Here is a 27,609-nt window from a genome sequence, read left to right on the forward strand (position 1 = left end):
CTCCCCTTTGATTTGCTGTTTGGTTGCATACTGTGATGGCAAATGTATGTATTTATTATTTGAGTCTAAAAGTGTTTTTATGGCGACACTGTGATGTAGCAGGTAGTGTTGCCGTCTTGCAGCTCCTCGGTTTGATCCTGAGATTGGGTTAGTGTCTGTGAATTTTCTCCCCTTGTCCATGTGAGTTTCCTCCAGGTTCTCTGGTTTCCTCCCACCGCCCGAAAACATGCCAGTAGGTGGATGGGCTACAGTAACTCGCCCCTAGGTGTGAATGCGTGTGTGAATGTGTGTACGCGTGTTGCATTGTGATGGAGGGTGTATTCCTGCCTCACCCAGTGTTCCCATGATATGCTCCGAATCCACCACAACCCTGACCAGGATAAAGCTGGTACTAAAACTGAGTGAGAGCATATAACTGTGTTTATAATTAACATTTAAAAGGTTAGTAAATGTTATAAGGAACAGTCTTATTCTAATTCAGATGTCTACATAGGCTTATAAAATAGGCTTATAGTGTAAAGTGTGATAGAAACCCTGATTTATATTGATTTATAATGCGAATTATAATGATATTTGTGCTAAATTACCGTGATTTCAATACTTAGCAAAATAAAGGTGATTGTTTTAATTGTCCTTTTGTAGCGCCTCCACTGGGCGGATAACAGCTAAAGGCAATACCGCATACTAACATACTAAATAGTGTGCTATGATTGACAACGAGTCGCTTATTAGAACAGCTTTTTAGTACGGTAGTATGCAGTAGGGGGCGTTAGTGAGAGGGTTGGTGAGGGCTGTGTCTCCTGTGATTGACACGAATAAAATCCAAACATAGGCATCCTTTTCAAGCCGCTGACCAATGGGTGATTTTGGGGGCGGGATTTTTAAATTCCCGGTTGCTGTGCCGCTGTTTTCAATTGTTTTAACTGACACCACAGATGACGGTTTGCTAGCTTAAAAATGGCTTATCTAGAGTTAAATATAGCCTGTTTGTTTTGATTTTTAATGGTATTTTATTTCGTTTTTAATCGTTTTCGGTTTGTAAGTTAAAACTGTTAAATGTAGGATTTAAATCACACTGCTCAGCTCTTGGAAACACTACATCTCTATCTACGGGTATGTAGCCTGTTAGCTTAGCTGGCTAACAACTCAGTGCTAAGGTATAATAGCTAGCTTGTTAGATACACTCCACTTTACTAATATAAGTTACATGAGATGTGTGTTTGTAGTCAGGAAAAAAATTATCACGCGTTATTCATGTTATCGATTTAAAAGACAGCTGTCTTGTTGATATTTTTGGGTAGCTAGCTTTATTAAAGTACACAGCAAGTTGACAAAACTGGCCCTGAACTTAGCTAGAAATGAAGGTGTTAGTTAATAAACACTTGACTAGTGAAGGGAAAAGGAAAGGGATATGGAAACAGTTTAGTAAGCATACTTCATTCTGGCACTTATAAGAATTATGAAAAGAATTAGCTAACCATGTCAGGTAGCATTTGCACTATGTCAGTATATAGACTGTTTATTTTTCTTTCCTGCTTTATTTCTTCACTCATTAATGCATGGTATCAGGTGAACCTGCACTATAGATCACTGTATGAGTGTAAAATCACTGACTGAAGCCTGTGTGTGGCTCTGCACAGTTTCAGCATCATACATTCATGGAAATGAGACCAACTTTTCCATAATATCTCATAAAAAAAACTGGATACAATCTTTTTTTTAATCATAACTTGTTCGTACGAGCATTTACACAAGAAATGTGGTATTCAAATTATAGAGTTTAAACTCCCTGTAATTTCAGCAAAACCTTCATACCCTATTTGTGCTACTGACTCTGGTCAAAAAATCCTAAAGAACTCCGATAACAAACTTGTACAGCATTTCTTATTTCACTTTCTCTCATATTTTGGAACCATTGCTATAAGATTCCTATAGGAATTGTCTTAGACAGAAATATCCTGTAGGACCACGTCTACAGGATTTCCTAATTTTCCTTATTTTTCAGCCTTTTAGTAAAGTTGTGTGTAACTGTGTAAGCCAAACTGAACTAACAATTTCCACAGGCTTTATGAAAATTTATGTATGCTAAAAGAGTGAGTGGCTGTGAGGCAGTGTGCAGCGCTGCGTAGCCAAACATAGTTCTTCTGTATGTTTCAAAGCCATCATGTATGATAAAGTTAGGAACAGCAATGGGATAGCAAAGGATTTTCAGTACAATCACATCCGTGCACTGAGAAACAGAGGTGGATTTAGCGTGGGTCCAGGGGAGGGTGTGTAAAACTTTGGGGGAGCCACAGCGGGACACAAAAGGGACGAGATCCACTGGAGCAAGGAACTTGATCAGGTAAAAAAAATGACAGTAATAGAGAGAAATACATTGTAATCTGTATTTTGAAAAAGTCTCCACTGAGGGAACCGGGTGAAAATACACCATGACTAACCGTATCAACCCTAGTCCTGATCAATCATGACACTGGTGAGATGTGAAATACATACAGGTCAGTCTTTAACTGAAGTACATCACAGGGTCACCAGCTTATTTTAACCGAATACTGTGCATTTTTATCCTGCATCTCTATTTTGGTTGAACAACCCAGAAAAGCTATAGGACTGTACATATACAAAGCAGACCAAGCAGGTGGGTGGGTTGAATAAAGTAGCTTGTAAGTGTGTATTAAAAACACTGTTAGTTTTAACCTCAGATATTTGCCAGGTTACTGAAAGTTCCCTAAGTTCATCATGGAAGTCGGCACGGTCGTACAAGAAGAAATGAAATTTCGTGGAGTTGAATTTGCCGTTAAAGTGGAACTGCAAGATCGCTTACTAACAGTCGAGATTTCAGATATGATGACAGCAGACCAGTGGAGTGGAGAATTCGATCCAGCCTGTAAGCGTGCACTTCTTTAAATAACAGTTTGAACTTAATGTTGTGTTGCGCTTCGACTTTTCCTCATTTGCTTGTTGCTGTCTTTCAGACATTGAAGATCTCACTCGCAAAACTGGAAACTTTAAACAGTTCCCTATATTCTGTAGCATGCTCGAGTCTGCAGTCAGTAAGGTAACTTTCACAGATCCGATATGTTCTATTATTATTTATTTATTCTTTATTGTTATTATTTCTTTATTGGATAAATTTGTTTTATAAGTATTACACACAAGGTCTGTTGTGTTGTGGATTCTGACTGCTCAGAAGGTGGTGATGAATTTTCTGTAACAGCAGCTCTGACAATTTACAGCTGTAAAGGAAATCACAAGTTTATATCTAATACATTATCCTTTCTATAGTAACGACTCATTTCCAGGGACTTCTTGTGTAGTGCGCACACCGCATAAGCAAATAGATAAAAATATAGATAAAAAAGACATACTCATTGATAGGGTGAAGTTTTCTGTAAGGAGATGTTTATTTTACATTTTGGAAGGAGTCTCCAGTGTCAGTGCTTTGTAACATCAGTCAGGTTCAAGACAGAGGAGTTTATGCTTTGCGGTTTCAATGTAACTTGACGAGTTGTGTAAATTTATTTAGTTATTTTTTGTCTTATTAACTTTAAAGAAAGTGTGTGGGTGGTGTATAGTCTGGTGAGAGAACCAGTAATGTAAGTGATAACAGGAAGTAATTTGTTTTGCCTACATCCCACAACATTAAATGTAACTATAAATAGATAAAAAGCATGAAGTGCCATTTTATAATTAATAAAAAAAAAATTGTAATTGCTGTGGTGTATAAGATGAATAAAACACTTGAGGACATGCTGTTACAGAAAAATAATTAATTTATTGGTGGTAACAGTAACTCCACTTAGTTACGCCACCCGTCATGGATAATGTTTCTGTAACCGCACGTCCCATAGTGTTTAATTCCTTATTTAGCAGGCTTTATTGTATGACTTTGTTTTAAACACCCAGTCTAGTGAGTCGGTAACGCTCGATCTGCTGACCTACTCGGACCTGGAGCTTTTGCGGAACAGGAAGGCGGGTGTTGTGGGGAGGCCTCGTGCCCAGCAGCAGTCCCCTGCTCTCAGCGCTAAACGCTACCTCATCCTCATCTACACTGTGGAGTTCGATAGGTCAGTACCTTTTAAATGTACAGTTCAGTGACGAATCACATTTGCACAATTTTCCACTCAACCCAAATGTAGTTTTTCAGCCAAGATATGTTTTTAGTTTTGGGCAGGAGCTATGAGAATAGCTAATGTAGCTAACGAGTAAGTTTGTCTCACACAGAATGTTTTCCATGCATATCTGCATAAATAAAGTTCATATACCAACTTTAAACAACATCGTCAAGCTCTGTAGTCTTACTAGTATTACTACTAGTAATATTATTCACATTGTTTCCATCTTTCTGCTGTAATTTTAGCTTCAGACTTTGAGAGGCAGGGCCTAGGATGTGGAGTGATATCAAATTGCACTAAGGAAGAAAGTGCCAGATGGCTGCCTCTGTAACTTTCTGTAATGTGTTAAACTTAGTTCATGTTTATAGATAAGAGGAAGTCCCGCTGTGTCCTAAACCACATCAACAAAACATCTGGCTGACATTGAATAGCTGGATGTGGTTCAAGGCAGATTATTACCAAAAAGATTACTGGGAGAGACAGACTCCCATTTATTGTTTATACTTCATAACTTTAGTGTAAAAGTAAAGAGGCTAACATTGGACACCCAGCTTGTTTTGGCTGATTATTTTAAATGCCATTCTTGTGCTTTCACTAGGATCCACTACCCTTTGCCACTGCCGTATGTTGGTAAGCCTGATCCTGCGACCCTCCAGAGAGAGATCAGGGCTCTAAGGGCAGAACTAAATGCCCTGAGGATGCGAGGAGACCATGCAGTGTCGGACCAAGAGACCCGCCGACTACGTGCAGAGTCAGTTCTGTTTTTGTATTTCAACAATCTAGAAAGTGAAGTAGATCAGGAGAGACCAGCATGTCTGCTTCATTAAAGACTGGTTATTTTTTACTAGCTGTGTGTACTGAAATTTACTATATTTTACAGGTTGGCTGTGGTAAGGGAGGAGAAGGACGCGCTGGCCGATGCTCTGGAGCGTCTGCGGGCAGTTGGGACTGGTTCCACTTCAGGGACTCGGGGGCTCAGGGAAGCAGTGCGCAGTCTAGAGGAGCAGCTTTTAAGAGAGAGAGCAAAAAGCCAACGCTCAGCAAGCAAGAGGAGTCAAGAACAGCGCCATCTACTGGAGCAGGTGAATCCTTGTAACCTAGCATTCACACTAGCAAGTGACAGGCATCATTATTCTATGAGTATGCTTGGAGGTGCAAATTTGTTCAGTGTTAATGATAGATGAATTATAGGCACGAGATACTACACTAAAGCCACAAGACGAGACATATCCTGATTCACGAGACGATATTGAAACAAAGTATTAAATTTTAATACATTTATTTTGTAAGGACAACAAACTGAAGCACTGCAATATTAATGCATTGTATTATAAGAAAAGTAGATCAGGATTTATAGGGTGTAATTTTAACCTATTATTAGCATGTTACTTTAATCTTTTTCAGTGTCATTAATAATGCTGCCATGATATACATTTATGTGGAAAGATTGTTTGACAGTAGATTGGTACCTAAAATGATTCAATAACAAATTCATATCATCGCCGCTCCGACTGCTATCTGACATCCACCCAAAATGCACGAGCGTGTCACACTATCCAATTTAAATTGTACAGATCAGGAAACCAATCAAGATTTTATTTTGTACATTTCTTCATGCCTCTGAAAAATTAATTTCTGGTTACGCCACTGCCGGCACAGCAAACAACCTGCTTCCGAATCATTTTTAGGCACGAGTGTGACTTACATCAAGCGCAGCGCACAGGCGTTGATTTTAACCCACGTTTCAGAGCTCGGTCAAGCCAAGGGCACAATAGATGTGCACATACTGTATATACAGAAGTTTACAGTAATTACCTTTGGATGACTGCGCTACGGATCTGCTGGATAGAATTCTGGAAAATGTTGCGCAGTAGTGTATTACGGGCCTTTTCTGTATTACTTTTCCACCTTTCCACTGGCCAAATGAAACAAGGCTGTTGGCTTTGAGGTTCCCACTTGCAAACTTTGTGCTCTGTATGTTGTTACTGCTGGTGCTGCCACCTAGTGTGTAGGTAGAGGTAGAGCTTATAATAAATATTAAACCGAGATGTTGTGATACACTTCAGAGAAGCATGAATCTTGCCTAGTTAATTATTTGAACCACAATAACAAAAAATCCAAACCATTGGCTCCAGTAAATTCCCAGACCATCATCAGGTACATTGTTTACCTGATGTCCTCTCAAATCTCTATTCTGCACGTGTTTAATTCCTACCTGTGTTTGATTCCTGTTAGCCTTACGTCCAGACACAGCTTAGCTCAAGAAAGCAAAGAAAAAGGTTTTATAAGAAAAGCACCACAAAGCGATACATACAGTACAGCTGTAGCTATTAATAAGAATGCACATAATTGGACAGTCATCACACCATAAACTGTGACGAGTTGCATATGTGGATTCTGGGATTGTAAGTGACAATGGTACAAAACTAAAGCATCAAACATGTCTTCGCTAATTAATTACGTTTGGGTTAATGGGGGATTTATTTATTTATTTATTTATTTAATAAATGATGTAAGATTTTGGCCAAAGATTTGTCCATGGAAGTGCATACAGAAATGTGTGAAATATCACTAGTCATCACTATTCATCCATATTTTAGATTATTGTATTGTCACCTGCAAAGATGCCCGGTGTTTTGGGCCACACCCACGGGCAATTGCTGTGTTCTCACCTGCCTGAATACCACATTAAACACTGCGTATGGGTCCTTCTGTGTCAAATTGCTGCTGCATGTCTCAGATGTTGTTCATTCCTTTTTTCTTTATTTGTTGCTTGTGACCTAAAACCAAAGTCATAAAATATTTTGGATGAATTCTAACATCACATTTTTTCACTCCCATGAAAAAAAAGTATTATCCTAATTAAAAAGGTCTTATCTGGGAAGCCATGTTTAGGCCTTAATATCTCCAGAAATAATATTTCCAGCCACATAAAATTTGGCAGACATAAAAACAAACTTGCTGACAAGTCAACACAGAAGACCTTTTTTTTTTTCTTATGGGGTCCTCAGAATGTGGTAAAAAGAGCAAAATCTCCCAAAATGATTGATAAAAGGGGCTTGTATACCCCACTGTAATAGACACAGATGCTAAAAGTCATCTAAAAGAGTTTGTGCTTAAACTATGATGCATCATTGACTTTGTGTCAAAATCGGAGGTCTGAACATCTAATAGAATTCAAGATATTGACAAAATTACAATATAAGTTTAAAAATTATAATATTCTGATCTGAATCTGATGTTAAAATTCAGCCAAAACACTTTACAGGCCTTTCTGGCTGACTGGTACATATGAGTCTTTACTGCATAGCTAGATCAGCGATTGAACTCACCATCCCACATTTTTACAATTATTAAATAAATGATAGTACTGTAGCTATCATTAATAATAATAATTCCATCGCCCTCCTAGTTGGAGGAGCTGAGGGCCTCGGAGCGAGCTCTACGAATACGTGTGAAGAGTCTGACCACTGAGTTAGCCGTGTTGCGCCGGGGGTAAGTGCTATGTAACTGTCTGATCTCTTTAACTGCACCTCTGCCTGATCCTGTGTACTAGTGTTTGAGCCTTTCCTACCTCACATTTGTAGTCGGATTACACCAGTTCTGGCAGGCCGGAGCGGGTCCAGGGGTGAGGGGGATTTTCCACGTTCGGCCTCAAGGGAGCGCGTTTTACCCCGAGCGGGGATGAGGGCTCGCTCAGGGTCAAGAGAGAGAGCAGAGGATCGGAGCAGGAGGTCAGAAGAGAGAGGGAGAAGGTCAGGTTCTTCAGGAGCACGCAACCACTTCTCAAGACCTTCACCGTCTCCAACAGGCATGTGTTTAATATGTCGTGTGGTATATTAGTATGCACCACTTCTTACATTCTGAACTGACAGTGATATCTATTTTGTTCTGTCTATTTGTCCCTGTACTTCTCCAGCACATTGTATTTAATACACTGAGTATCATCTTTATTTTTAGAGCCTGTATTGCATTATTTAAGAAGGATTCACAACTTATTTGTTTTTTTTGTTTGTTTTTTTAACATATTCCCTCATTTCTGCAGACCAGAAGTAGCTAGTTTTCATTTCATTTTTATTAATAAGAGAGCTAAAGCAGTCTAGAGCTGACCTTGATGTGGTATAAAATTCTCTTATCTGACAAGATGAGCAAAGAAGTGTTTAATTTCAGGAGAGAAAGTCATCGTGAAGCTGAAAAATGGAAAAAAAAAAATAAAGCACAAATGATACATGATGCGCAGTTTACTTAGTAGTGTTCACTAATAGCACAATAGGCAGGGCTTTTAGGTTATTGCATTGTCACCTGGAAAGATGCCCGGTGTTTTGGTCCACACCCACGGGCAATTGCTGTGTTCTCACCTGCCTGAAGTAAACTAAACACTGCATATGGGTCGTTCTGTGTCAAATCATATTGCTGCTGCATGTCTCAGATTTGGTTCATTCCTTTTTTTCTTTAATTGTTGCTTGTGACCTAAAACCAAAGTCTTAAAGTATTTTGGATAAATTCTATCAGCACATTTTTTCACTCCCTTGAAAAATATATTTTCCTAATTAAAAACGTCTTATCTGGGAAGCCATGTTTAGGATTTAATATCTCCAGAAATATTATTTCTGGCCACATGAAATTTGGAAGACGTAAAGACAAACTTGCTGACAAGTCAACACAGAAGACCTTTTTTTTTTTTCCCTCCTCTTCTTATGGGGACCTCAAAATGTGGTAAAAAGAGCAAAATTTCCAACCATGAGTGATAATAGGGGCATGTATACCCCACTGTAATAGACACAGATGCTAAAAGTCAGAGAAAGTCATTGTGAAGCTGAAAAATGAAAAAAATAAAATAATAATGCACAACAGGCAGGGCTGGACAAATTCCAATAAGCTTTAGTCTCATGTATTAGTTACCCAGAAACCTTACCTACTAGGCCAAAAAGTGGTATATAACATAACATAAAATATAATGAGGCAATAAGCTTGTTAAGTGCATTAATGCAGACTCAGGTAAACAAACATCTTTTCCTCGTGTCTCGTGTACTACTTCATGCTTGTGACTTCAACAGCAGTAATTGTCCAGTGTTTTGGCTATGACCTGTGTGGCGTTCTCTTCTTGCATCTCACATAAAATATACTTGAATCTTTGTAGCATTGTTTGTTTTCTCTTATTTAACCGTGGGGTAACTGTGTGTAGTAAGCAGGAGAGTTATACGATACAATACTTGGTTTTGTTTTACTTGGTTTTGTCAGACACATAACCTGTGTGTTCCTGATTCTGAAAAGATTGGCATGCTGTTTATTCCTGAAGGTAAAAACCATTCTATTGACAGCCAGATCATTCCTCAGCCAGATCATTCCTCAGCCAGATCATTCCTCAGCCAGATCATTCCTCAGCCAGATCATTCCTCAGCCAGATCATTCCTCAGCCAGATCGGTTCTGGTTGTTGAACCTGCTTGTCTGCAATTTGATTTGTCCACACCTGTGAAAGATAATATTTAAGATTAATTATCAAACAGAAAAAATAGACTCGTCAATGACTGAGTTTTGATGGATTTTTTCTTTTTGCTTCAGGGTCTCGTGGTCCACGATTTGACCCAACAGCTTATATTCAAGAGCGACAACGACGCCAAAAAGAAACAGAACTCAAGAAGTGAGACTGTTTTCCTTCTGTTAGTCTTCCTTATGTTTACTTATTTAGTTTTAAGTCTTTTTGTTGCCGGTTTGTTTTGTTTCCTGACCATGTCTTCAGACATTATCTTACTGTTCTTGATTTCTTTTCCTTATTTCTCTGTGAAATTGCATTTTCATCTTCGTTAGCCAAAGGAAGGTCAGAAGGGACATGTTGGCATCTCCAGCTCTGAATGAACGGGGTCGCTCTCGGTCCAGAGAGCACGTTCCTCAGTTGATCAGACGGGGGAGTGCCGGCCGGGGCAGGAGCACATCTGTGGAGAGCAGGAGGAGTCGTCACTCTTCTGAAAGCTCAATGGCTGAGTTTGAGGATCTTGCTAAGCCTCTGAATAGCAGGTCAGTAAAATCAACACACATTCAGATTTCACTGATGAATAAAGTCTGTAGTGTTTGTTTGTTTTTGTTTTTTTTTTAAATAATCTTTCTTTTAAACAGAGGACGAAAACTGGCATATAATGGTCCAGCTACGGTGAGTTATTAACTCGTTTGAATAGGTTTGAATTGATTTTGAGGTAAACAGCAGTTTTGTTTGTGCTGCCACTGAAACCATGAAATGTTTTTTGTCCGTAGATAAGAGGAAGACACTTGAACAAAAAGCCAATGTGCAGCACTCCAACACAAAGAGTGAGAGGTAGGCACAACGACTATCAGTTTAACAAAGAACACATGGATATGGAAATGTGAATCTAAATGCAAAAATCAGAATTTGAATCTTATAATGAATTTAAATGTTGTCATGTGTGAATAAGGTATGAGATTCTAACCAAGGCTTGTAAAGCTGATCTAAAATCAGAAACTAAATTTCAGCCTTGAAGATATGCAATTAACTGTCTGATGTTATTTTGAAGATGGATTTAAAATGCAAGTCAATTGAGCTCTTCACAATTTCAGTTTAAAATTTAAAATTTGGTGAGGTATAATGCCTAGACAAGATTCCGGATATTACCAAAAAAAAAAACCCTAAAACTAGTTCAAAGGTTGAACTAAAACAGTTTTAATTTCAACTAATTTATGACAAGTACAATGAACTGAAGATACTTGAGCTGTGTACTTCGGAGGGTCGTCTTCTTCTTCACCTCCTCTGTTCTTACACACATGTGGGTAGAGGGATGATGTGATCTGACTGTGGATTTCTGAGTTTCATTTAGACTAAAGAAGTTCATAAACAGTGTTTTGTATTCTGCTGCATCTTTTCAATTGTGTGTGGTTGAGCATATAAGCAGAGTGGAAGAAAGTAGAAAGGAAATCAGTGAGAAACGTGGTAACCATGGTAACCCTGCTATAAACCCTGCTCCTTTCACATTCATGACAGATTCACATTTCTGATGGAATCGTTGTAATTTTATATGATGACCCAGTGTATTAATATTTGAACCTGCATTGTGGTGGTCAGTAATTAAGTCAGATTTTTTTTTTTTTTTTCCACTTTTGTTTCCATGTCAGAGAGTTCTGTGGATGCAGGAGCAGACCTGTCTGAGATCGACGCTCGGCTCCAGGCCCTGCAGGAGTACATGAGAGACCTGGACACAGGACGCTAGCGATAGTCGGTGGATTTTATCCCTTAGGGTTTTATTGCACAATCTGGTGGTGACATTCATCCGGATGGACAATCATTTCTTTTATCTCATTGTTCAAATACAGATGCTGAATTTTACCAGTCCTACAAGATGATATGTGCAATTATGGATAAATCATCTTTAAACTCTGAAAACATGAGATTTTTTTCCCCCAGTTGACTATAGCGTGACTTGAAGGACTCATAGGGTCCATGTGACTGGTTGTACATGCGTGTGTGTGTCAGTTAGGATATTTGTATGTAGTGTAACTCTGTTTTAACCAATTTGTACACGTTTTATGACATTTTTATACAAAAATTTTAATGTCTTCCTTTGCCTACATCTTTAACCCATTTGCTCAAATAATGTTCCCTTATGGTGGTGACACATGATGGGATTTTTGTTTGATTAATTGAGATCCACTCATTTACATATAAAACCTTTCCATGTTTGCCTTCAAACATTAGAGCACATATACAAAGTTGTCAGAAAAGTTTACACGATGTCTTCCTTTACCCAAGGTACAGTGGAAATAATCCACTGTATGACTGATCAGCTAAAGCATGCTTAGTGTAGTTTGCTTTGACAGTTTTGGAACTACAAGGTAAATATTGCTAACAAGTAATGGAGGCTTAGAGCCTCCTGTTTAGCATTCCAATCACCCTCTCCTTAAAAGACATTGTTTGGGTCAGTTACATCATTTGTACATATAATTTCATAAAATCACACAAAAAAACATATTGGATTAATATGCAACTCCAACTTGAACTACATTATCACCTGAATCACTTCTAGCACACAGGTTAACCTTTAGTAGGCCACGCCTCCTACCTGAGTCTGATGCTGTTGTGTAGAGTGCTGAAATAGAAAGTGATTCTGTTTCAAGATTGACCATTTTCATCTCTGTGACATCCCTTTGTCCGTGTTTATAGATATCAGTGTGTCATCCAGTGTCAGAAAGCACTGAACCACGCTGACCAACTCCATGTGTGATGATTTCAACAAGCAGTAGTTTCAATACACAATGCTAAACTGGTAGCTATGCACTTCCATTATTTGTTAACAACATTAACCTTGAAGCTCCATTACAAAACTATAGAAGCAAAAGTCTTAGACGAGTAAAACACTACACTACATGGTGACCTGTATGCTCCACTTAATTGTTAGTGAACTATAGACCACATCATGTAATATGCCCTAATTTATTTATTATTCCACCAAAATGTTTTGAACTTCATATTTCATAAATCTGTTATTTAGAGGCTCTCAGGTGTCATGAATAAAATGATTAGAATGAGCACATTAGTATAAACCTGTGATTTATAGCTGCACGACTCTCAGAGCTGCTGTTGTAGAAAATTAATCAACACCCCCTGACCAGTCAGAAGCCAGAACTGAACAGCACTGTGTAAAGTGTGATAATACAGGATAGCTAAGTTTATCCTGATGTGGTCTTGTCTAGAGCCTCAGTGTGCTGTAACTGGATGAAGTGTTGTGGTTTGCTGTAGCCAGTCACAGCTGGCCCACATCTCATAATGAGAAGCACTGTGTGTCTGCGGCTCATCCATCTGTCACGACATCTGCCGTCTCCTTCTCCCTCCGGCATACACAGCATCATTCAGGCCAAATCTCATGCTCTGGGTTCAAATAACATGCTAGAAAAAGGACAGGCTGGTATATGAAAAGATTTTGATTTTGGAAGCAGGAATGTTTAGCAAATGCAGTTACATCTTCCTTGGAGTTTCATTACCTCCTAAAATACCTTATAGTGGGATTTTAAAGGGTTGAGGTATCTTAAGAAAAATTATGCATGCAAAGGTTTATAACAATGCTCAAGCAGCAATTATGTTCCCTCTATTATTTTTTTTTAAAGATAGTGGTAAGTGATTGTTGTCAATGTGTAATCTCAAAGTAAGTGTTGGTGTTCTTTCGGTTGCTCCCGTTAGGGGTCGCCAGAGTGGATCGCCTTCCATTGTCCGCATATTGGTTTGGCACAGGTTTTTATGCCAGCTGCCCTTCCTGACGCGGCCCTCCCCATTTATCCGGGCTTGGGACAGGCCCTGAGAGTGCACTAGCCTGGGCACAGCAGTGGCTGGGGTTGGCGCCCAGCGTGGGGCTCAAAGCCACAATCCTGAGATCAAGAGTCCCATGCTGTACCAACTGAGCTAGCTGGGTGCTGTAATCGCAGAGTTTTGAACAGAGCACGCATGATAGATGTGCCATCACATGAACAGTTTTTTGGGAAATGACATTGCCAACTGAAGCTGTGAATTTTAAAAACAACACAAAGTACAGGGTGTCCCAAAAGTCTCCATACATAGGGGACTGTGTATGCCAGCACACTGTCAGTTGTGCCTCCGTCAGTGGATGTTCATGGACGTCCATTTCTCGGTTGGTTTGGCAGCAGTGTCGTGTGTGTGATGTGCTTGCCATGTTTCCTGTTAAAGTCCATCGCAACCTTGTGACAGCTTTCCGATCCAGCCATGAGAATTTCAATACCTTCTTCTTTTGTCCCTGTGTCTGTGTGGGTTTCCTCTGGGTTCTCTGGGTTCACCTACCACCTACACTAATTTGCCCCTAGGTGTGAATGAGTGTGTGTGTGTGTGTGTGTGTGTGTGTGTGTGTGTGTGTGTGTGTGTGTGTGTGTGTGTGTGTGTGTGAGAACTGGAATCCCATACAGGATGAATTCCAGTCTCCCAGTGCTCTTTGGACAGACTCAGGATTCACTGGGACCCAGACCAGGATAATAAAGTGCTTACTGAAGATGAATGAATGAACCAACTTATTTACATAAACCTTTTGTACATTTAAAATGCTGTTTAACGAGTGAAATTACATATTATTTAAGTTAATATTTATTTTAAGAACTCGACTAGTAATACTAGTCGTGTGTATTATTTACGATACTATATAATTAGTTGGTTATTTCTCAAAAAATTTAACAGACACGCATTAGGCAGCGCTGTCACTTTAAGCAAAGCGTCAAGAGGGCGGGGCTAGCGCGATCGACCAATTAGAGCAGGCGGGGAAGCGGAACATGCTACTAACACGCAATCACTGCTGAGGAGCACGCGACAGACGTGTTTATTGCAGTGTGCTGTGTAATACACGCGTGTAGCGTCGGGAGAAATATGTGACTGAGATGGTGATGATGATTAACGCATTAATGACTGAGTAATCACCCGGTGAAAAAGATCACGTCTGATTAGCCGAGCACACCAAACACACCACCCGGGAAGAGCTGCTATCTGTGGTGGAGGCTCGGTAAGCTAGCGAGCCCTGCGGTGTCATGGTGCAGGAGTGATCGGGATGACTAAAACGCCCGGCAGCGCTGCTCCATGTCCGGATGTTGGAGATATGATCCCCAGCGTGCACTGGCCGAGTCCAGCAGCGCAGCAGCCCGAGCAGCAGAGCCGTGCTGCCGCCCTGCGTGCCGCTCCTCCCGAGCTGCGTGTGACCTGCGAGCCCTGCGTGGCCCAGACCGAGCCCCAGCTCCACCAGCCCAACTCCAGCGGTCTTTCCTGCGGCTCTCAGCCTGATGAGGAGTCCGTGTGCTCCGACAGCGGCTTTGGCGGCTCCCCTGCCTCGTCTCTGGGGCTGAGGAAGCTCTCAGACTGCTCCTCTGTGGGCCTCTCTCCCACCTCCAGCTTTGAGGAGTATGAGGAGGAGGTGAGCGGGATCACTGAGGGGAGAGACGCGGCGACACGGCACGATGCGGTGAGTCGATCAACTTGTGCTCACTGATTTCTGCTTCATTCCCACCTTCAGCAGCTGCAGCTGGTGGCATGCTCTCCTTCTTCTCCTCCTCTTCTTTCTCCTGCTCGTTTTTCTTTATTATTGTTCTGATTCTTCAGATCATTCCATCTTTTTTCATCTGTTCTTTGTATTTTTCTGACTTTTCCTTCTGTAATGCATGCATGATTAAAAAGCTGAGCTAAAGTTCACTATACAGCTGCTTTGCTTTGTAATTATTGTGTCGTCACACAGTGTAGTTTACATTTGCATGGAATTTGAATAAGCATTTTGATTGGCTCATTTAAATTTTTTGCTTCTCTGAAGAATCTTTTGGTGGTCAAACTTTTTTTTTTTTGGTATAACAATAAGCTATATGACTGTTTCCACTTTTTTTTTTTTTTTTTTTTTTTTTTTTTTTTTTTAAATTCAATTATATTATTTCTATTTTTTTTGTGGCACCTGTTAGAGTGGATAAAGATGTTTGTAATGTTTTATGGAATCATTTCTTTATTTGTAAAAGTATAACTAATCTGCAACAAACTTAGATTATGAGTACATGAGTACACCTGGGTTAAAGCAGAGATTAAATTTCGGATTTGGTTTTGACTCAATGTGAATTTTTTTTTTTTTTTTTTTTTTTTTTTTTTTTTAAGTAATAGTTTACGGTAATATTTAGCACATTTGAAAATTGCAGTTTTAGATTAAAACATTAATTTTTTTTTTTTTTTTTTTTTGAAGGTACACTACAGCTACATTACATTACAGCTACACTGGTGCAAATGTAAATGCCATATTAATAATGTACATCATATTCATGACGCTGTAGACAAGCAGAGGAACCTGATTTGAGAAAAACACCAGCTGTGGTTGCTGAACGCCTCAGTTTGTAGAGTTGTGAGTCGCATTTCATCAGTCAGCATTTTAAGCGCTGACAGGAGTTCTGCGTGTAAACGGTGTTCTGTGTAAACACACAGTGAAGTGAGGGCTGTGAGTGCGCTTATAAGGTCATCCCATTGGATGCACCGCTCACTCGAGATGATGGGTCTCTTCTTCTGCCATCTTTTTGCGTTCTGGAGAACGTCAGGCTAGTGGGACTGGAAGGGATGTGGAAAAGGGACTCCATAAATTTTAGGACAAGTGTACAGGACTTTAATCCACAGTTTAATAACACCTGTCCACAATACACTCCTGGGCAAAAAAAAAAAAAGGCGAAGCCCAAAATGGCAAATATTAAGCTTTTAATGGTCTTAACAACAAATCATCGGTTAGAAAATGAGCAAGAATTAAACAAATGCACTCCTGAGAGCTCCGGTGCCACCATTTGCTGGTTTACTTTCGCTGTACTGTATATTATACTGTCTGGGGGAAAAGCTAGAAACAGGGAAATTCACTTATATAGTCTTCTTGTACGCAAAGCTAAAATCATGATAATGATTAAAATGATTCAAATTTAAGCCCACCAGGGGGCACAAGGCTTAAACATTTAAATCTCCCATACTAAGTTCCTTTATCGATTTGTTTAATTGTTGCTAATTTCCTGACCAGTGATTAAAAGCTTAATATTTTGCCATTTTGGGCTTGGCCCTTTTTTTTTTTGCCCAGGTGTGTATATTCTAACACATTTACTTGGTTCTATTACCCAAAATATAAACAGTGGAGTAATTTAAACCAGTGTGACCATGGTAAGATGTAGAGGTGCCCAAGTGATGGTTTAGATGCACCATTTACAATTTTTGATGCGTCACTCTGGTAATATGAGAGACACTTTTTTTTTTTCTTTTTTTTTTTGGTTGCTTTTTCAAATTCAAAGTCACTCAGTGTAAAAGTGAAATCCCTGAAGGGGAAAAAAGATGTCTTACATGAAAGACTCATTTGTGGTTACTTTCCCTTTGTGCTGACTTTTTCTAGGTAAATTTACTTTTTGTTCGGTTAAAAAAAAAAATGGAAGCGCTGCTTATGATTCAGTAATGCTTATACCGGACTTTGCTCTTTTCTTACTGTTGCCTGGTGCACACCTGAGAGAAAAAAAAATGGTTATCTAAGTTTACCCCTACATTCTCTCCAAGCTCACACCCTCCAGAATCAACATACAGTATAAAGTAAGCTTATACACTCAGCGGGTTACATTTCTGCAGATTGCAGTTTAAGATCAGTCCAAAGCTGTCCAGTCCACACACCTACTCTAGAGTTTTTGTGGTAAAATTCAGTTTTTTTTCTTTCTGCCTGCTAGGATTTTCTTAGTTAGTAACAATGGCACCTATGACCAGAGTAATTTGTGCAGCCCATGGCCTTTCTTTATCATGTCAGCTTATATCTGATCAGCAGCCACAACCAGTGAAGTAGTAGTAAAGACCGCCCACACATCATTGTGATTTTTTAATTTATTTATTTATTTTATTTTTTGTGTGTGTGTGTGTGTATGTTGCCTTGGGATCCCAGTCCCGATGCACACCTCTAACGTAAGTTTTGTCCGTCTTGAAGAAATTGTTCAGCTAAAAAACTGTACTACATAATTTTCCCCTTTCATCTCCAATGTAGTCAACCAGCATGGATTGATGTCTGAAGTTTGCTAATATAGCTAGAAGTAATGAAAGTTAATAGCTACCAGTTTAGCGTAATGCAAACTGCACGTCTAAACGTCACATTTTTCAGTGTCTCAAACAGACGTGCTGATGTGATTTCTGACAGCGTTACAGAGCTAAAACAGTTGTAGCTCCATCACAACCTCACATCAGCATCAGACTCAGGTAGGAGGCGTGGCCTAATGTCTGAAGGTGGAGTTGTATGTTAAAAGAGACTCGGATTTGAATACAGTTTAACATTAAATATGGAGTCATATGTACAGGTAATGTTAAACTGGCAGCTATAAGCTTCCATTGTTTTCAAATAGCCCTTGGCTGACTGACTACATTTTGGGAGCATTAACCATTTCATTTTTGGTCAAAGTCTGAAATGACTTCTTTTTAAACTAGGGAAGCAGGGCACCTTATTTCTTGTGAGTGACGTTCTGGCCTGTGGCAGTAACAAAACAAGTCCTTTCTGTAAATGTTTTATCAGTTATTGTGTAAGATGAGGGAGCTATCACTCAGCTCAGTATATTGCTTGATAAGTTTAGCAAGTTCAGCATTGTTGTCAATGATTGGCTTGATGGTCGCTCGGGCAGAAGGAGGTAGTTGTTTGAGCTGAAGGCAGAGGTAAGCTTTGGAGCTGTGGTTTTGGAGACATTTTGAAACAGATGTGTTAAAGACTTTTGTGATTAGAGCAGGATGCTCTTAAATCAAGCGTCATTATCTTTCTGTAGTTTGTGTACTGTTTTCTTCTCCCAAAATCATGACGTGTAATGCCATACTAAATCCATTAAAATGTCCTTTTGTTTGCCTTCTTGTTTTCCTACAAAGCTGCAATTACAATAAGTAAAAAACGCTAACGTGTGACCCATGAAGGCTGAATCACTGATTTACAAAAATGTATTTATATCAGATGATATAAGATTGTTGAATTCGAGGAAACAGTGTTCAGACTACTTGTGTATTACTTGTGTATTATACTCTATATTGCACTCTAGTGGATAATTTGGTACCTCTGGACTGGGCTTTAATCTTCTCTAAACTCACCTCATTTGTAAACATATGGACATGCTGATATTCTTAAACGCTGGCTTCAGAGGAACAGGATCAGACGTTAGAGTTTAGCAACATTACTGAAAAGGCGATGCTACTGTTTTATTACACTGTCTCACATTCTACAGCCAGTGATGTGTGTGTTCGTCTGGGAAAACCCTTCACATGGTGAAAACTTGTATGAACTATCTTTCTCTTTTGCATGTGTTTTTAACCACAAATAAAGTTCTTGCATTTTAAAATCTAAAAAGGATGAAAATCAGGTTTAAAGATTATATTCTGACTGGAGCACTGCAGGAACGTCGCAGACATTTTGACAGCCAGTATCTGATTACAAACTGAATTGATTTGAAGTAGTAGTAGTAGTAGTAGTAGTAGTAGTAGTAGTAGTCGGTGTGGTCAGCAGTGGCGTATGATGAAAAACTGAACAACTTGGTAAATGTCATTGTGATTGGCTAATTTGAATTGTGATGGGATGCCCACTACAACATCTCTGGGGAAATACGAAAGTTCATTTCATCATTTTGGAGTCCAACATTGAGGAACATGCAAGTTTAGCTAGCTACCATAGAAGCAAACTACTCCCTGGTTCCACTGACTGCAGTGAAGAATAATATGTGAATTATTCAGTTCATTATTAGCTGATATTAAATGTGCAATGCTGGCATGCCTCACAGGATGTAGCCTGACATTACGTTAGCAATGACTGTATTGTTCCATGCTAGATGACAAACAAATGCTGCTTAGACCATGTACAGAAAAGGGGGAGCCACATTATACCATTTTCTGTGGATGTGGATTAGTATTTTGCCCCACACTAGACTGGCTCTAATCTGCCCACCCCATTGTAAAAGGTCTGGTAAGGTTAGAAAGCAAATAAAAACATTTCCACATTTGGTCTGAATGCAGACTCAGAAAAATATTTCAGTGGACCAAACTGAGCACTTGAAAAATACTATAACAGAGCTGATAAATGAGTGGGGGGGAAAACTGGCCCTAGTTCAGTGACTTCAGTTTTCTAAACATGAACTAGCTGGGTTTCTGTAGCAAATCTTCTGTAGTGACTTGTTCAATCACGTGCATTTGTGTAAATGATTTACAACAGAGCAGGGACTCGCTACAGAGCTACAGGCTTTCATCGATTTTTCTTTCATTTACACTCTGTTTGATTCATGCAGTGATGAAAGGACTTGTTTAAAAAAAGATAAGTCGATGACGAAAACAGAAAGTTTAAAAATGAATGTGTTTATTCTCCATCCTTCAAGTTCAAACCCATTGTGTTTCATCTGTTCTGGCATTAATCATTAGTCAAAAGCATTAACGTGAAGCACTGGCATAAATCAAAACAAAACAAATCAAACCACTTTGAATGCAGTTGTGAGGACAAATAAAAAGAATGTTTCATGTTCAGTATGTTCTTACAGCTCAAGAGCGTGCAAGTTAATGCTTATGAAGGGTGACCTGAGTTTTAGCAAAACATAAACTATTCACTGAAGCCGAGGTGGTAATGTAGACGTTGCTGATACATCGCTGTTACTAATATTAACTTGTAATATTTTTTAATATTAATATGATTTTTTTAAATGCAATTTTTTTTAAATAAAGAACAGCCCTTCAATTTTGAAATGGTTCTTTGTTTATAAAGGTATGTTTAAAATAAAACGACTGTAAAATATGTGTTGTATATGTCATTAATAGTGATGAACTAATCATTAATAGTTAATCATTAAAAGGTAATCGTTGTCACGTTGTCATGTTAGTCACTTATCCGGGCCTTTGTAATGAAGGAACATTATGTAACTGGACCTTTTATAAATTTATTCCCTCACATTTATGACAGATACAAAGCACAGGATTTTATTTGGGCCGGTTAATATTTATACGAGCTGTAGACATTTTTATTATTTTATTTGTGATTATTATTATTATTATTATTATTATTATTATTATTATTTATGATCTATTATTATACAGGGTGTCCCAATAGTCTCAGTACACAGGGCACTATGTATGCCAGCACCACGTCAGTTGTGTTGGTGAATGTTCGTGGAGATCAACTTCTCGGCTGGTCCTCAACACGTCCAGTCTTTTTGAATTTGTTAATAAGTTTGGCCGCATTGTCGTATGTGATGTGCTTGCCATGTTTCCTGTTAAAGTCCAGCAAGCTTGCAACAGCTTCCCGATTCAGCCATGAGAACGATTTCAATACGTTCTTCTTTTGTCAAAGGCATTCTTAACGGTTATATAAAAATATATGTATGAACTTCATAACTAAGTATGAAAAATTTTGGAAGACATTTTGCTTAAAAGTATTAACTTCTCCTATGTATAGAGACTTTTTGGACTCCCTATAATATAATATGTGTGTATATACATATATATTATATAAAGGTTTTTTTGAATATTGGTTGTGTGTTTTACAACCAGATCAGCTTAAAACACAATGTTCTATAATGTATAACAATATATAATATTCTCATGGATTATTTAAATATTATTCCATTGAATACATTTTCTGTTCCATAAATGTTGATACACTGGTTAAGAAGCAGATTGCTATAATATCTGTCTCTTTGACCTGTTTGGAAACTGTGCTTTGCAGGAGAAGAATAAAAACATGGTGAACTGGTCTCCTGTTGTGGTGCCTTTAAAGAAGCGCGCTCCCTGGGTCCAAGTGGTTGGCCATGCAGGTTTGTGTTCAGCTGCGAAATGTTTCTCACTGCCTCTTTTCCATTCAGCTTTCCACTTATTTCTGCTCTGTGGTGTGTTTGCACTGCTTATTAATTATTCTTTTCACAGTGGATTGTGTGTTTTCATGGTTTTTTCTGGTTTCCCAGGTAATTTTCAGACAGGCGGTGATGGGAAGCTGCTGAAGAAGTACTGTGCGAGCGAGCAGCAGTGTCTGCAGCGGCTCATGGATGATGTGCTGCGACCCTTTGTGCCGGCGTACCACGGCGTGACCCGGCGAGACGAGCAGGACTACAACCTCATGGACGACTTGCTCTCTTACTTTGACTCACCCTGCATCATGGACTGCAAAATGGGAAGCCGGTGAGCTCCTACATGCATTGGCCTACTAAAAATCTACACTAATGTTATTAAAGATCACTACTATGGAAGCAAAAAGTGACATCAAAATTTGAATTAAAAAAAGATTTGAATTTTAAAATTTAAAAATTCAAAAGGTTTTCAAGTGGAGTTTATTGTCATGTCAGCCATAAGTACATAGTGAAACGAAACATTTCTCCAGGACCAAGTTGCTACATAAGACGACACAGAACAACACAGAACTACAAGGGACTACATAATTTATACATAAAGTGCACAAGTGCAAACATGTGCACACAGCACAAGACAGTACAAGACAGTACAATGACTACTGGGACAGACAATGGGCGTAGTAAGTCCCAGTGCAGCGCCGATCAGTACACAGTTCTGTTTAAAGTGAACCTGGTGACAATAGTGCAAAGAGTACAAGAGTACAATACAAGTAGCTGAAATAGTGTAAACATAAGATTAGCAGCCTATGTACAGTATAATATAATGATTATTGTAGCAGCATAAACGTGCGAAAACTTGCAAAAAAAATTGCAGGAGGATGGAGGATGCTCAGTTGTGTGTGTGTGCATATATGTATGTGTGTGTGCTCCTTCAGTCCAGTTTCTGAGTGTTTAGGAGTCTGATGGCTTGGGGGAAGAAAGTGATGTACAGTCTGGTCGTGAGGGTCCGAATGCTTCGGTACCGTTTACCAGACGGCAGCAGGGTAAAGAGTGTGTCAGAGGGGTGTGTGGGGTCATCCACAATGCTGGTGGCTTTGCAGATGCAGTGTGTCTGTGGTGGAGGGAAGAGAGACCCCAATGATCTTCTCAGCTGTCCTCACTGTCCGCTACAGGGTCTTGCGATCTGAGACGGTGCAATTCCCAAACCTGGCAGTGATGCAGCTGCACAGGATGCTCTCGATAGTCCCTGTGTAGAACATGGTGAGGATGGGGGGTGGGAGATGTGCTTTCCTCAGCCTTCACAGAAAGAGACGTTGCTGGGCTTTCTTGGTTATGGAGCTTGTGTTGAGGGACCAGGTGAGGTTCTCCTCCAAGTTTACACCAAGGAATTTGGTGCTGTTGACGATCTCCACAGAGGAGCTGTCGATGTTCAGTGGAGAGTGGTCACTCTGTGCTCTTCTGAAGTCAACAACCATGTCTTTAGTTTTGTCCACATTCAGAGACAGATTGTTGGCTCTGCACCAGTCCGTTAGCTGCTGCACCTCCTCTCTGTATGGTGACTTGTCGTTCTTGCTGATGAGATCCACCACGGTCGTGTCATCGGAAAACTTAATGTGATTCGAGCTGTGCATTGCTACACAGTCGTGAGTCAGCAGAGTGAACAGCAGTGGACTGAGCACACAGCCCTGTGGGGCCCCAGTGCTCAGTGTGGTGGTGTTGGAGATGCTGTTCCCGATCCGGACTGACTGAGGTCTCCCAGTCAGGAAGTCCAGGATCCAGTTACAGAGGGAGGTGTTCAGGCCCAGCTGGTTCAGCTTTCTAATCAGGTGCTGAGGAATGATTGTGTTGAATGCTGAACTGAAGTCTATGAACAGCATTCAAACATATGTGTCTTTATAGTCCAGGTGGGTGAGGGCCAGATGGAGGGCTGTGGTGATGGCGTCATCTGTTGAGCGGTTGGGGCAGTAAGCGAATTGCAGGGGGTCCAGTGAGGGGGGCAGCAGGGTCTTGATGTGCCTCATGACGAGCCTCTCGAAGCACTTCAGGATGAATTATGAATTATGATAAATTAGTTTTTTTTTTTTTTTCCACTGTTCAGAGATTCAAGTATCTATATTAAAATGTTTTTTTTTTTAATGTTGACAAATTCAGATTCTAAAATTCAGTTTTCAGATATTCAGAAAAATATATATTAAATATATATTCAAAAACTTGTATTCAGGTAGCTCATTTCAGTGGTCAGATTCAGCCAGTCAAATTCAGCTTTAACATCCAGGCTACTCAGGTGCAGGCAAAGGCAGTCGAGCCAGGAGCTTGTTGTGCCGTTTGCATCCCCTGCCGCCAGTTGCCTCCCTCTCTCCGGAGCGTGCGTGCCTATATTACTACACTTTATAGCCAAAAGTATGTGGACACCTGACCATCACACCCATATGTGCTTGTTGAACATCTCCCCCCAGATTTTGTCCTCCTTTGCTGTTATAATCTTCACTCTTCTGGGAAGGTTTTCTGCTAGATTTTGGAGTGTGGCTTTGGGATTTTGTGCTCATTCATCCACAAGAGCATTACTGAGTTCACGCACTGAAGTCAGACAAGAAAAACTGGAATGCTGCCTGCACCCCAGGCTATCATATTTAGTGGGGTTGAGGTCAGGGCTCTGTGCAGGCCACATGACTTCTTCCACACCAACCTTCAAATCAAACCATGTCTTCATGGATCTCGCATTCTACAAAGAGGCTTTGTCATTCTGGGACAGGTTTGGGCTCGACCCCTTAATTCCAGCGGAGGGAAATCTTAAAGCTACAGCACACAAAGACTGTTTGTGTGCTTCCAACTTTGTGACAACAGTTTGAGGGAACTCGCATATGGGTGTGATGGTCAGGGGTCCACAAACTTTTGGCCGTATAGTGTGTACCAACAGAACACTGCGAAGACAATCACAGATTTGAATCAGATTAAAGAAAAGAGAGGCTGGTGTTTATAGCTGCTATAACATAAGTGATAACAGGAAGTAACTTATTTTATAGATGTTCCATAACATTAAGTGTAACTAATAATGTACAAATGTCATTTTGTTAATAAATTAAAAGTTGTAATTGTTGAATGGTTCATATCTGATCAGGACCTACTTGGAGGAGGAACTGAAGAAAGCGCGGAAGAATCCCCAGCCTCGTAAGGACATGTATGAGAAAATGGTAGCGGTGGACCCTGAGGCTCCGACTCCAGAGGAGAAAGTCCAGCAAGCGGTACTTAAAACCAGATACATGCAGTGGAGAGAGACGCTCAGCTCCACGGCCACACTGGGCTTCCGCATCGAGGGCATCAAGGTGATTTGTGCAGTTAGTGACGTTGATGAATTTTATATTGGCACTGGTACGTAACTGCACTATGAGCTGTGTTTCAGTTTCCTCCCATGTGTGTGCAGAAATCAGACGGCATGTGTAACACTAATTTTAAAAGGACAAAGTCTAAGGAGGAGGTGATGCAGGCGCTGGACGACTTTGTAGACAGCAGTGTCTCACTGCTGGTATGTGAGGACTTTTCTGTATTTGCTCTGTGCTGAGAAGCGTCACAGTCAGAGCTTTGCTGTGTTTATGACATGATGCCTCTCTTCAATTTCAGAGAAATTACCAACAGAGATTAAAGGAGCTGCGGCTGGTACTTGAGAAATCAGACTTCTTCAAAACTCATGAGGTAAAAAAATGTTGATATGATTTCTAACAGTATGGTGTAGTATTAAATTATAGTATAAAGGTAAAGACACATTTGGAAATATTCTGGATGTTTTTGATTTTTAAATTGTGTGTGTGTCATTGTTTTAAAACTAATATTAGGACTGGCTTATTTTTTTCATACAAAGTAGATTTAAACATTGGGGGCAATGTAGTTCCTATTTCATTTATTGCCGTTGCCAGTAAAATGGTTATTACTCCATTGATTTGACCATTGATTTGATTTCTGATTCAAGTATTTAATTTAGCTTTCTTTTTTTCAGTGATCATGTACACTGCAAAAATTTATATTTAAGCATGTGAAAATATCCTGAATATAGGCAAATATATCTAATATTACTAATATTATGAGATTATTATAAATCAAATATAAGATTAATCAGCTTGATTTTAGATGTGTTTACAAATTTTAAGCTTTACATTTTCTTATTCTGTATCAGGATATTTTGCTTGTGTCTGGAGATAATGCTTAAAATTAAAATAAAAAAAAAAAAGATCAATAGATCTTGCCAATAGAACAAGATGTTAGTAAAATATGCGAAGAAATAGGTTTAATAACCTTATATTTGGTTTATTGTAATAAACTGTAGTTTAAAATAGGAAATACTAGATGACTGTGACTATATTCAAGATATTTCCACTTGCTAAGATGCCGTCTTTTACAGTTGCTCGTCCTTTCACAGCAACAGAATGACTCCTTCAAACAGACTGATTTGTCCGTACTTGAAAGAAAAGTCAAAAAGTACAATTTGTGTAGAAAAAAAAAAACAAGGATGTTGAATCTGAGTGAATAAGAAGTTTTAAGAAGCATTAGGCGTTGGCTCACAAACTAGCACCGTTACCTTAGTGCAAAATTGTTATATGTTTTGATACAAGAAACTAGTTATATCTGTGTCAGTGTGTTGATCATCAGAACACACTTCTTTCCCCCAACTACAGAATAACAAACTTAAATCTGAATATTAAAGTTATATTACACCACATATTTTGACTTTCAGCATCAAAGTCATTATTTTGAAATTCAGTTTCAATAGTAGGTGCCATTATTTTTGATTCTCCAGTTAACCAGTAGACTTGTGTCTTTGGCTGAAGGTGGTGGGAAGCTCGCTGCTGTTTGTTCATGACCAGAGCGGCCGTGCTGGTGTGTGGATGATCGACTTTGGGAAGACCGTGTCAGTGCCTCCTCCTCTCACGCTGGACCACCGCAGCCCGTGGGCGGAGGGAAACCGGGAGGACGGCTACCTCTGGGGCCTGGACAATTTTATTGACATTTTGACTGACATGCTGCCTGTGCAGTGAGAATGAATGCATTTTATCTCTTCAAAGCAAATGTCTGTACATGTAACAGTGTAAATAGGTTTTTATTTAATTTTATTTTTAATATGGTGTCGTTTATATTTCGTGGGTCGGTATTTAGCTAAAAGATGGAACCAGTAACTTCTTTTTAGTGTCAGATAAAAAAAATTGTACTGTAGCTTCCAGTTTTTCCAGTGTTGTTATTTTTAAAGAAAATGTTGTCTTTAAATCTGCCCATAAATCTGTTATCATGGCATTTTAGCATTATTTTGCAACCAAAGTAAATCAAAGGTGCTTGTTAACCTGGCTCATCAATTTATGAAAAGATGGATTTATTTAGATTTTTGTGAATGTTTTAGTTGTGTTTTATGTTTAGGCAGTCTCGTTACAGTTTTGAGCTTGCGGCTCATACCCTGACCTATGCTGGAATACACATTCCTAGGTGATTTTACTTGCAAGGAAGATGTGTGGATCCATCAACAGGACCAGAGATCTGTATATACAGCAGTGTCTGGATAGTTCACTCTGAGTGATTTGCAATTTTGGGCTCTACATGGAACTACCTTTGTCCCTTATGCTTATATATATAAAATATATAGTCCATGTGTTTGTGCCTTGTTTCCTGCTGTGGACTTGATAATCATAATTCTGTGATTTAGATTTCTGTGAATTGGGCTGTTCTGGTTCCTGATACCACTACAGATTCCTTTGCTGTAATATTATGGTGTTGATTTTATTGTCAACACAATAAATGTTAACTGGTGTTGGTATGATGGAGTGTTTTTTGTTTGAATGAATATTTAAATACTCTTATCACAAGGTTGTAAAAGTGCACAATGCTATTGCACAATGTTTCCTATGCTCTAAATGTAATCAATCAGCAGAAACATTTGCTTCTTTAGTTTTGTGCTGGAACTCCAATGCTAATATTTACATTTATAGCATTTGGCGGACACCCTTATCCAGCGCCACTTACAGAAGTGCCTTGTTGTCCCTATCGAAAACACATCTGTGTGCTAGTTAACTAGGTCAGGGACTGACCTAGAATACTATCAATCTAAAAACCCAGTTGGGGAGGTTAGTACAGTATGAAAAAACACAAGACAAGGAATTTTTTTTTTTTTACACATAGTGCTAATTTAAGTGCTTGCTGAAGCTC

General features: G+C 39.4%; 2 protein-coding genes across 7 annotated transcripts; both read left to right on the top strand.

Moving 5' to 3' along the window:
- The first annotated feature begins 860 nt into the window (after nucleotides 1-860).
- Nucleotides 861-12,648, top strand: ccdc61 (coiled-coil domain containing 61). Of its 6 annotated transcripts, none has more exons than XM_053240299.1 (14): nucleotides 861-1,113; nucleotides 2,160-2,344; nucleotides 2,714-2,887; nucleotides 2,976-3,058; nucleotides 3,907-4,067; nucleotides 4,714-4,866; nucleotides 4,996-5,197; nucleotides 7,528-7,610; nucleotides 7,703-7,926; nucleotides 9,679-9,757; nucleotides 9,925-10,131; nucleotides 10,231-10,264; nucleotides 10,366-10,426; nucleotides 11,239-12,648. In XM_053240299.1, exons 3-14 carry the CDS (start codon nucleotides 2,740-2,742, stop codon nucleotides 11,331-11,333), a joined length of 1,530 nt encoding a protein of 509 aa, XP_053096274.1. In that variant the 5' UTR covers nucleotides 861-1,113; nucleotides 2,160-2,344; nucleotides 2,714-2,739; the 3' UTR covers nucleotides 11,334-12,648. The 6 variants fall into 6 exon arrangements, with proteins under 6 accessions (XP_053096274.1, XP_034167153.2, XP_034167154.2 ...); XM_034311262.2 differs by lacking the exon at nucleotides 2,160-2,344 and adding an exon at nucleotides 2,598-2,638; XM_034311263.2 differs by lacking the exon at nucleotides 2,160-2,344 and having other exon boundaries at nucleotides 2,691-2,887.
- Nucleotides 12,649-14,381: 1,733 nt separating this feature from the next.
- On the top strand, nucleotides 14,382-27,220 carry itpkca (inositol-trisphosphate 3-kinase Ca). Its single transcript, XM_026941538.3, has 7 exons — nucleotides 14,382-15,068; nucleotides 21,309-21,396; nucleotides 21,544-21,757; nucleotides 24,545-24,749; nucleotides 24,848-24,949; nucleotides 25,045-25,116; nucleotides 26,247-27,220. Exons 1-7 carry the CDS (start codon nucleotides 14,661-14,663, stop codon nucleotides 26,451-26,453), a joined length of 1,296 nt encoding a protein of 431 aa, XP_026797339.2. The 5' UTR covers nucleotides 14,382-14,660; the 3' UTR covers nucleotides 26,454-27,220.
- The last annotated feature ends 389 nt before the right edge of the window (nucleotides 27,221-27,609 follow it).

The sequence above is a fragment of the Pangasianodon hypophthalmus genome, chromosome 15, assembly GCF_027358585.1.
Source record: "Pangasianodon hypophthalmus isolate fPanHyp1 chromosome 15, fPanHyp1.pri, whole genome shotgun sequence".
NCBI classification, from domain to species: domain Eukaryota; kingdom Metazoa; phylum Chordata; class Actinopteri; order Siluriformes; family Pangasiidae; genus Pangasianodon; species Pangasianodon hypophthalmus.

Coding starts and splice junctions, on each gene's coding strand:
- itpkca (XM_026941538.3), top strand. CDS start 14,661: ATGACTAAAACGCCCGGCAGCGCTGCTCCATGTCCGGATGTTGGAGAT. Junction 15,069..21,308: donor CGGCGACACGGCACGATGCG/GTGAGTCGATCA, acceptor TGTGCTTTGCAG/GAGAAGAATAAAAACATGGT. Junction 25,117..26,246: donor ACTTCTTCAAAACTCATGAG/GTAAAAAAATGT, acceptor CTTTGGCTGAAG/GTGGTGGGAAGCTCGCTGCT.
- ccdc61 (XM_053240299.1), top strand. CDS start 2,740: ATGGAAGTCGGCACGGTCGTACAAGAAGAAATGAAATTTCGTGGAGTT. Junction 7,927..9,678: donor ACCTTCACCGTCTCCAACAG/GCATGTGTTTAA, acceptor TTTTTGCTTCAG/GGTCTCGTGGTCCACGATTT. Junction 9,758..9,924: donor AAAGAAACAGAACTCAAGAA/GTGAGACTGTTT, acceptor CATCTTCGTTAG/CCAAAGGAAGGTCAGAAGGG.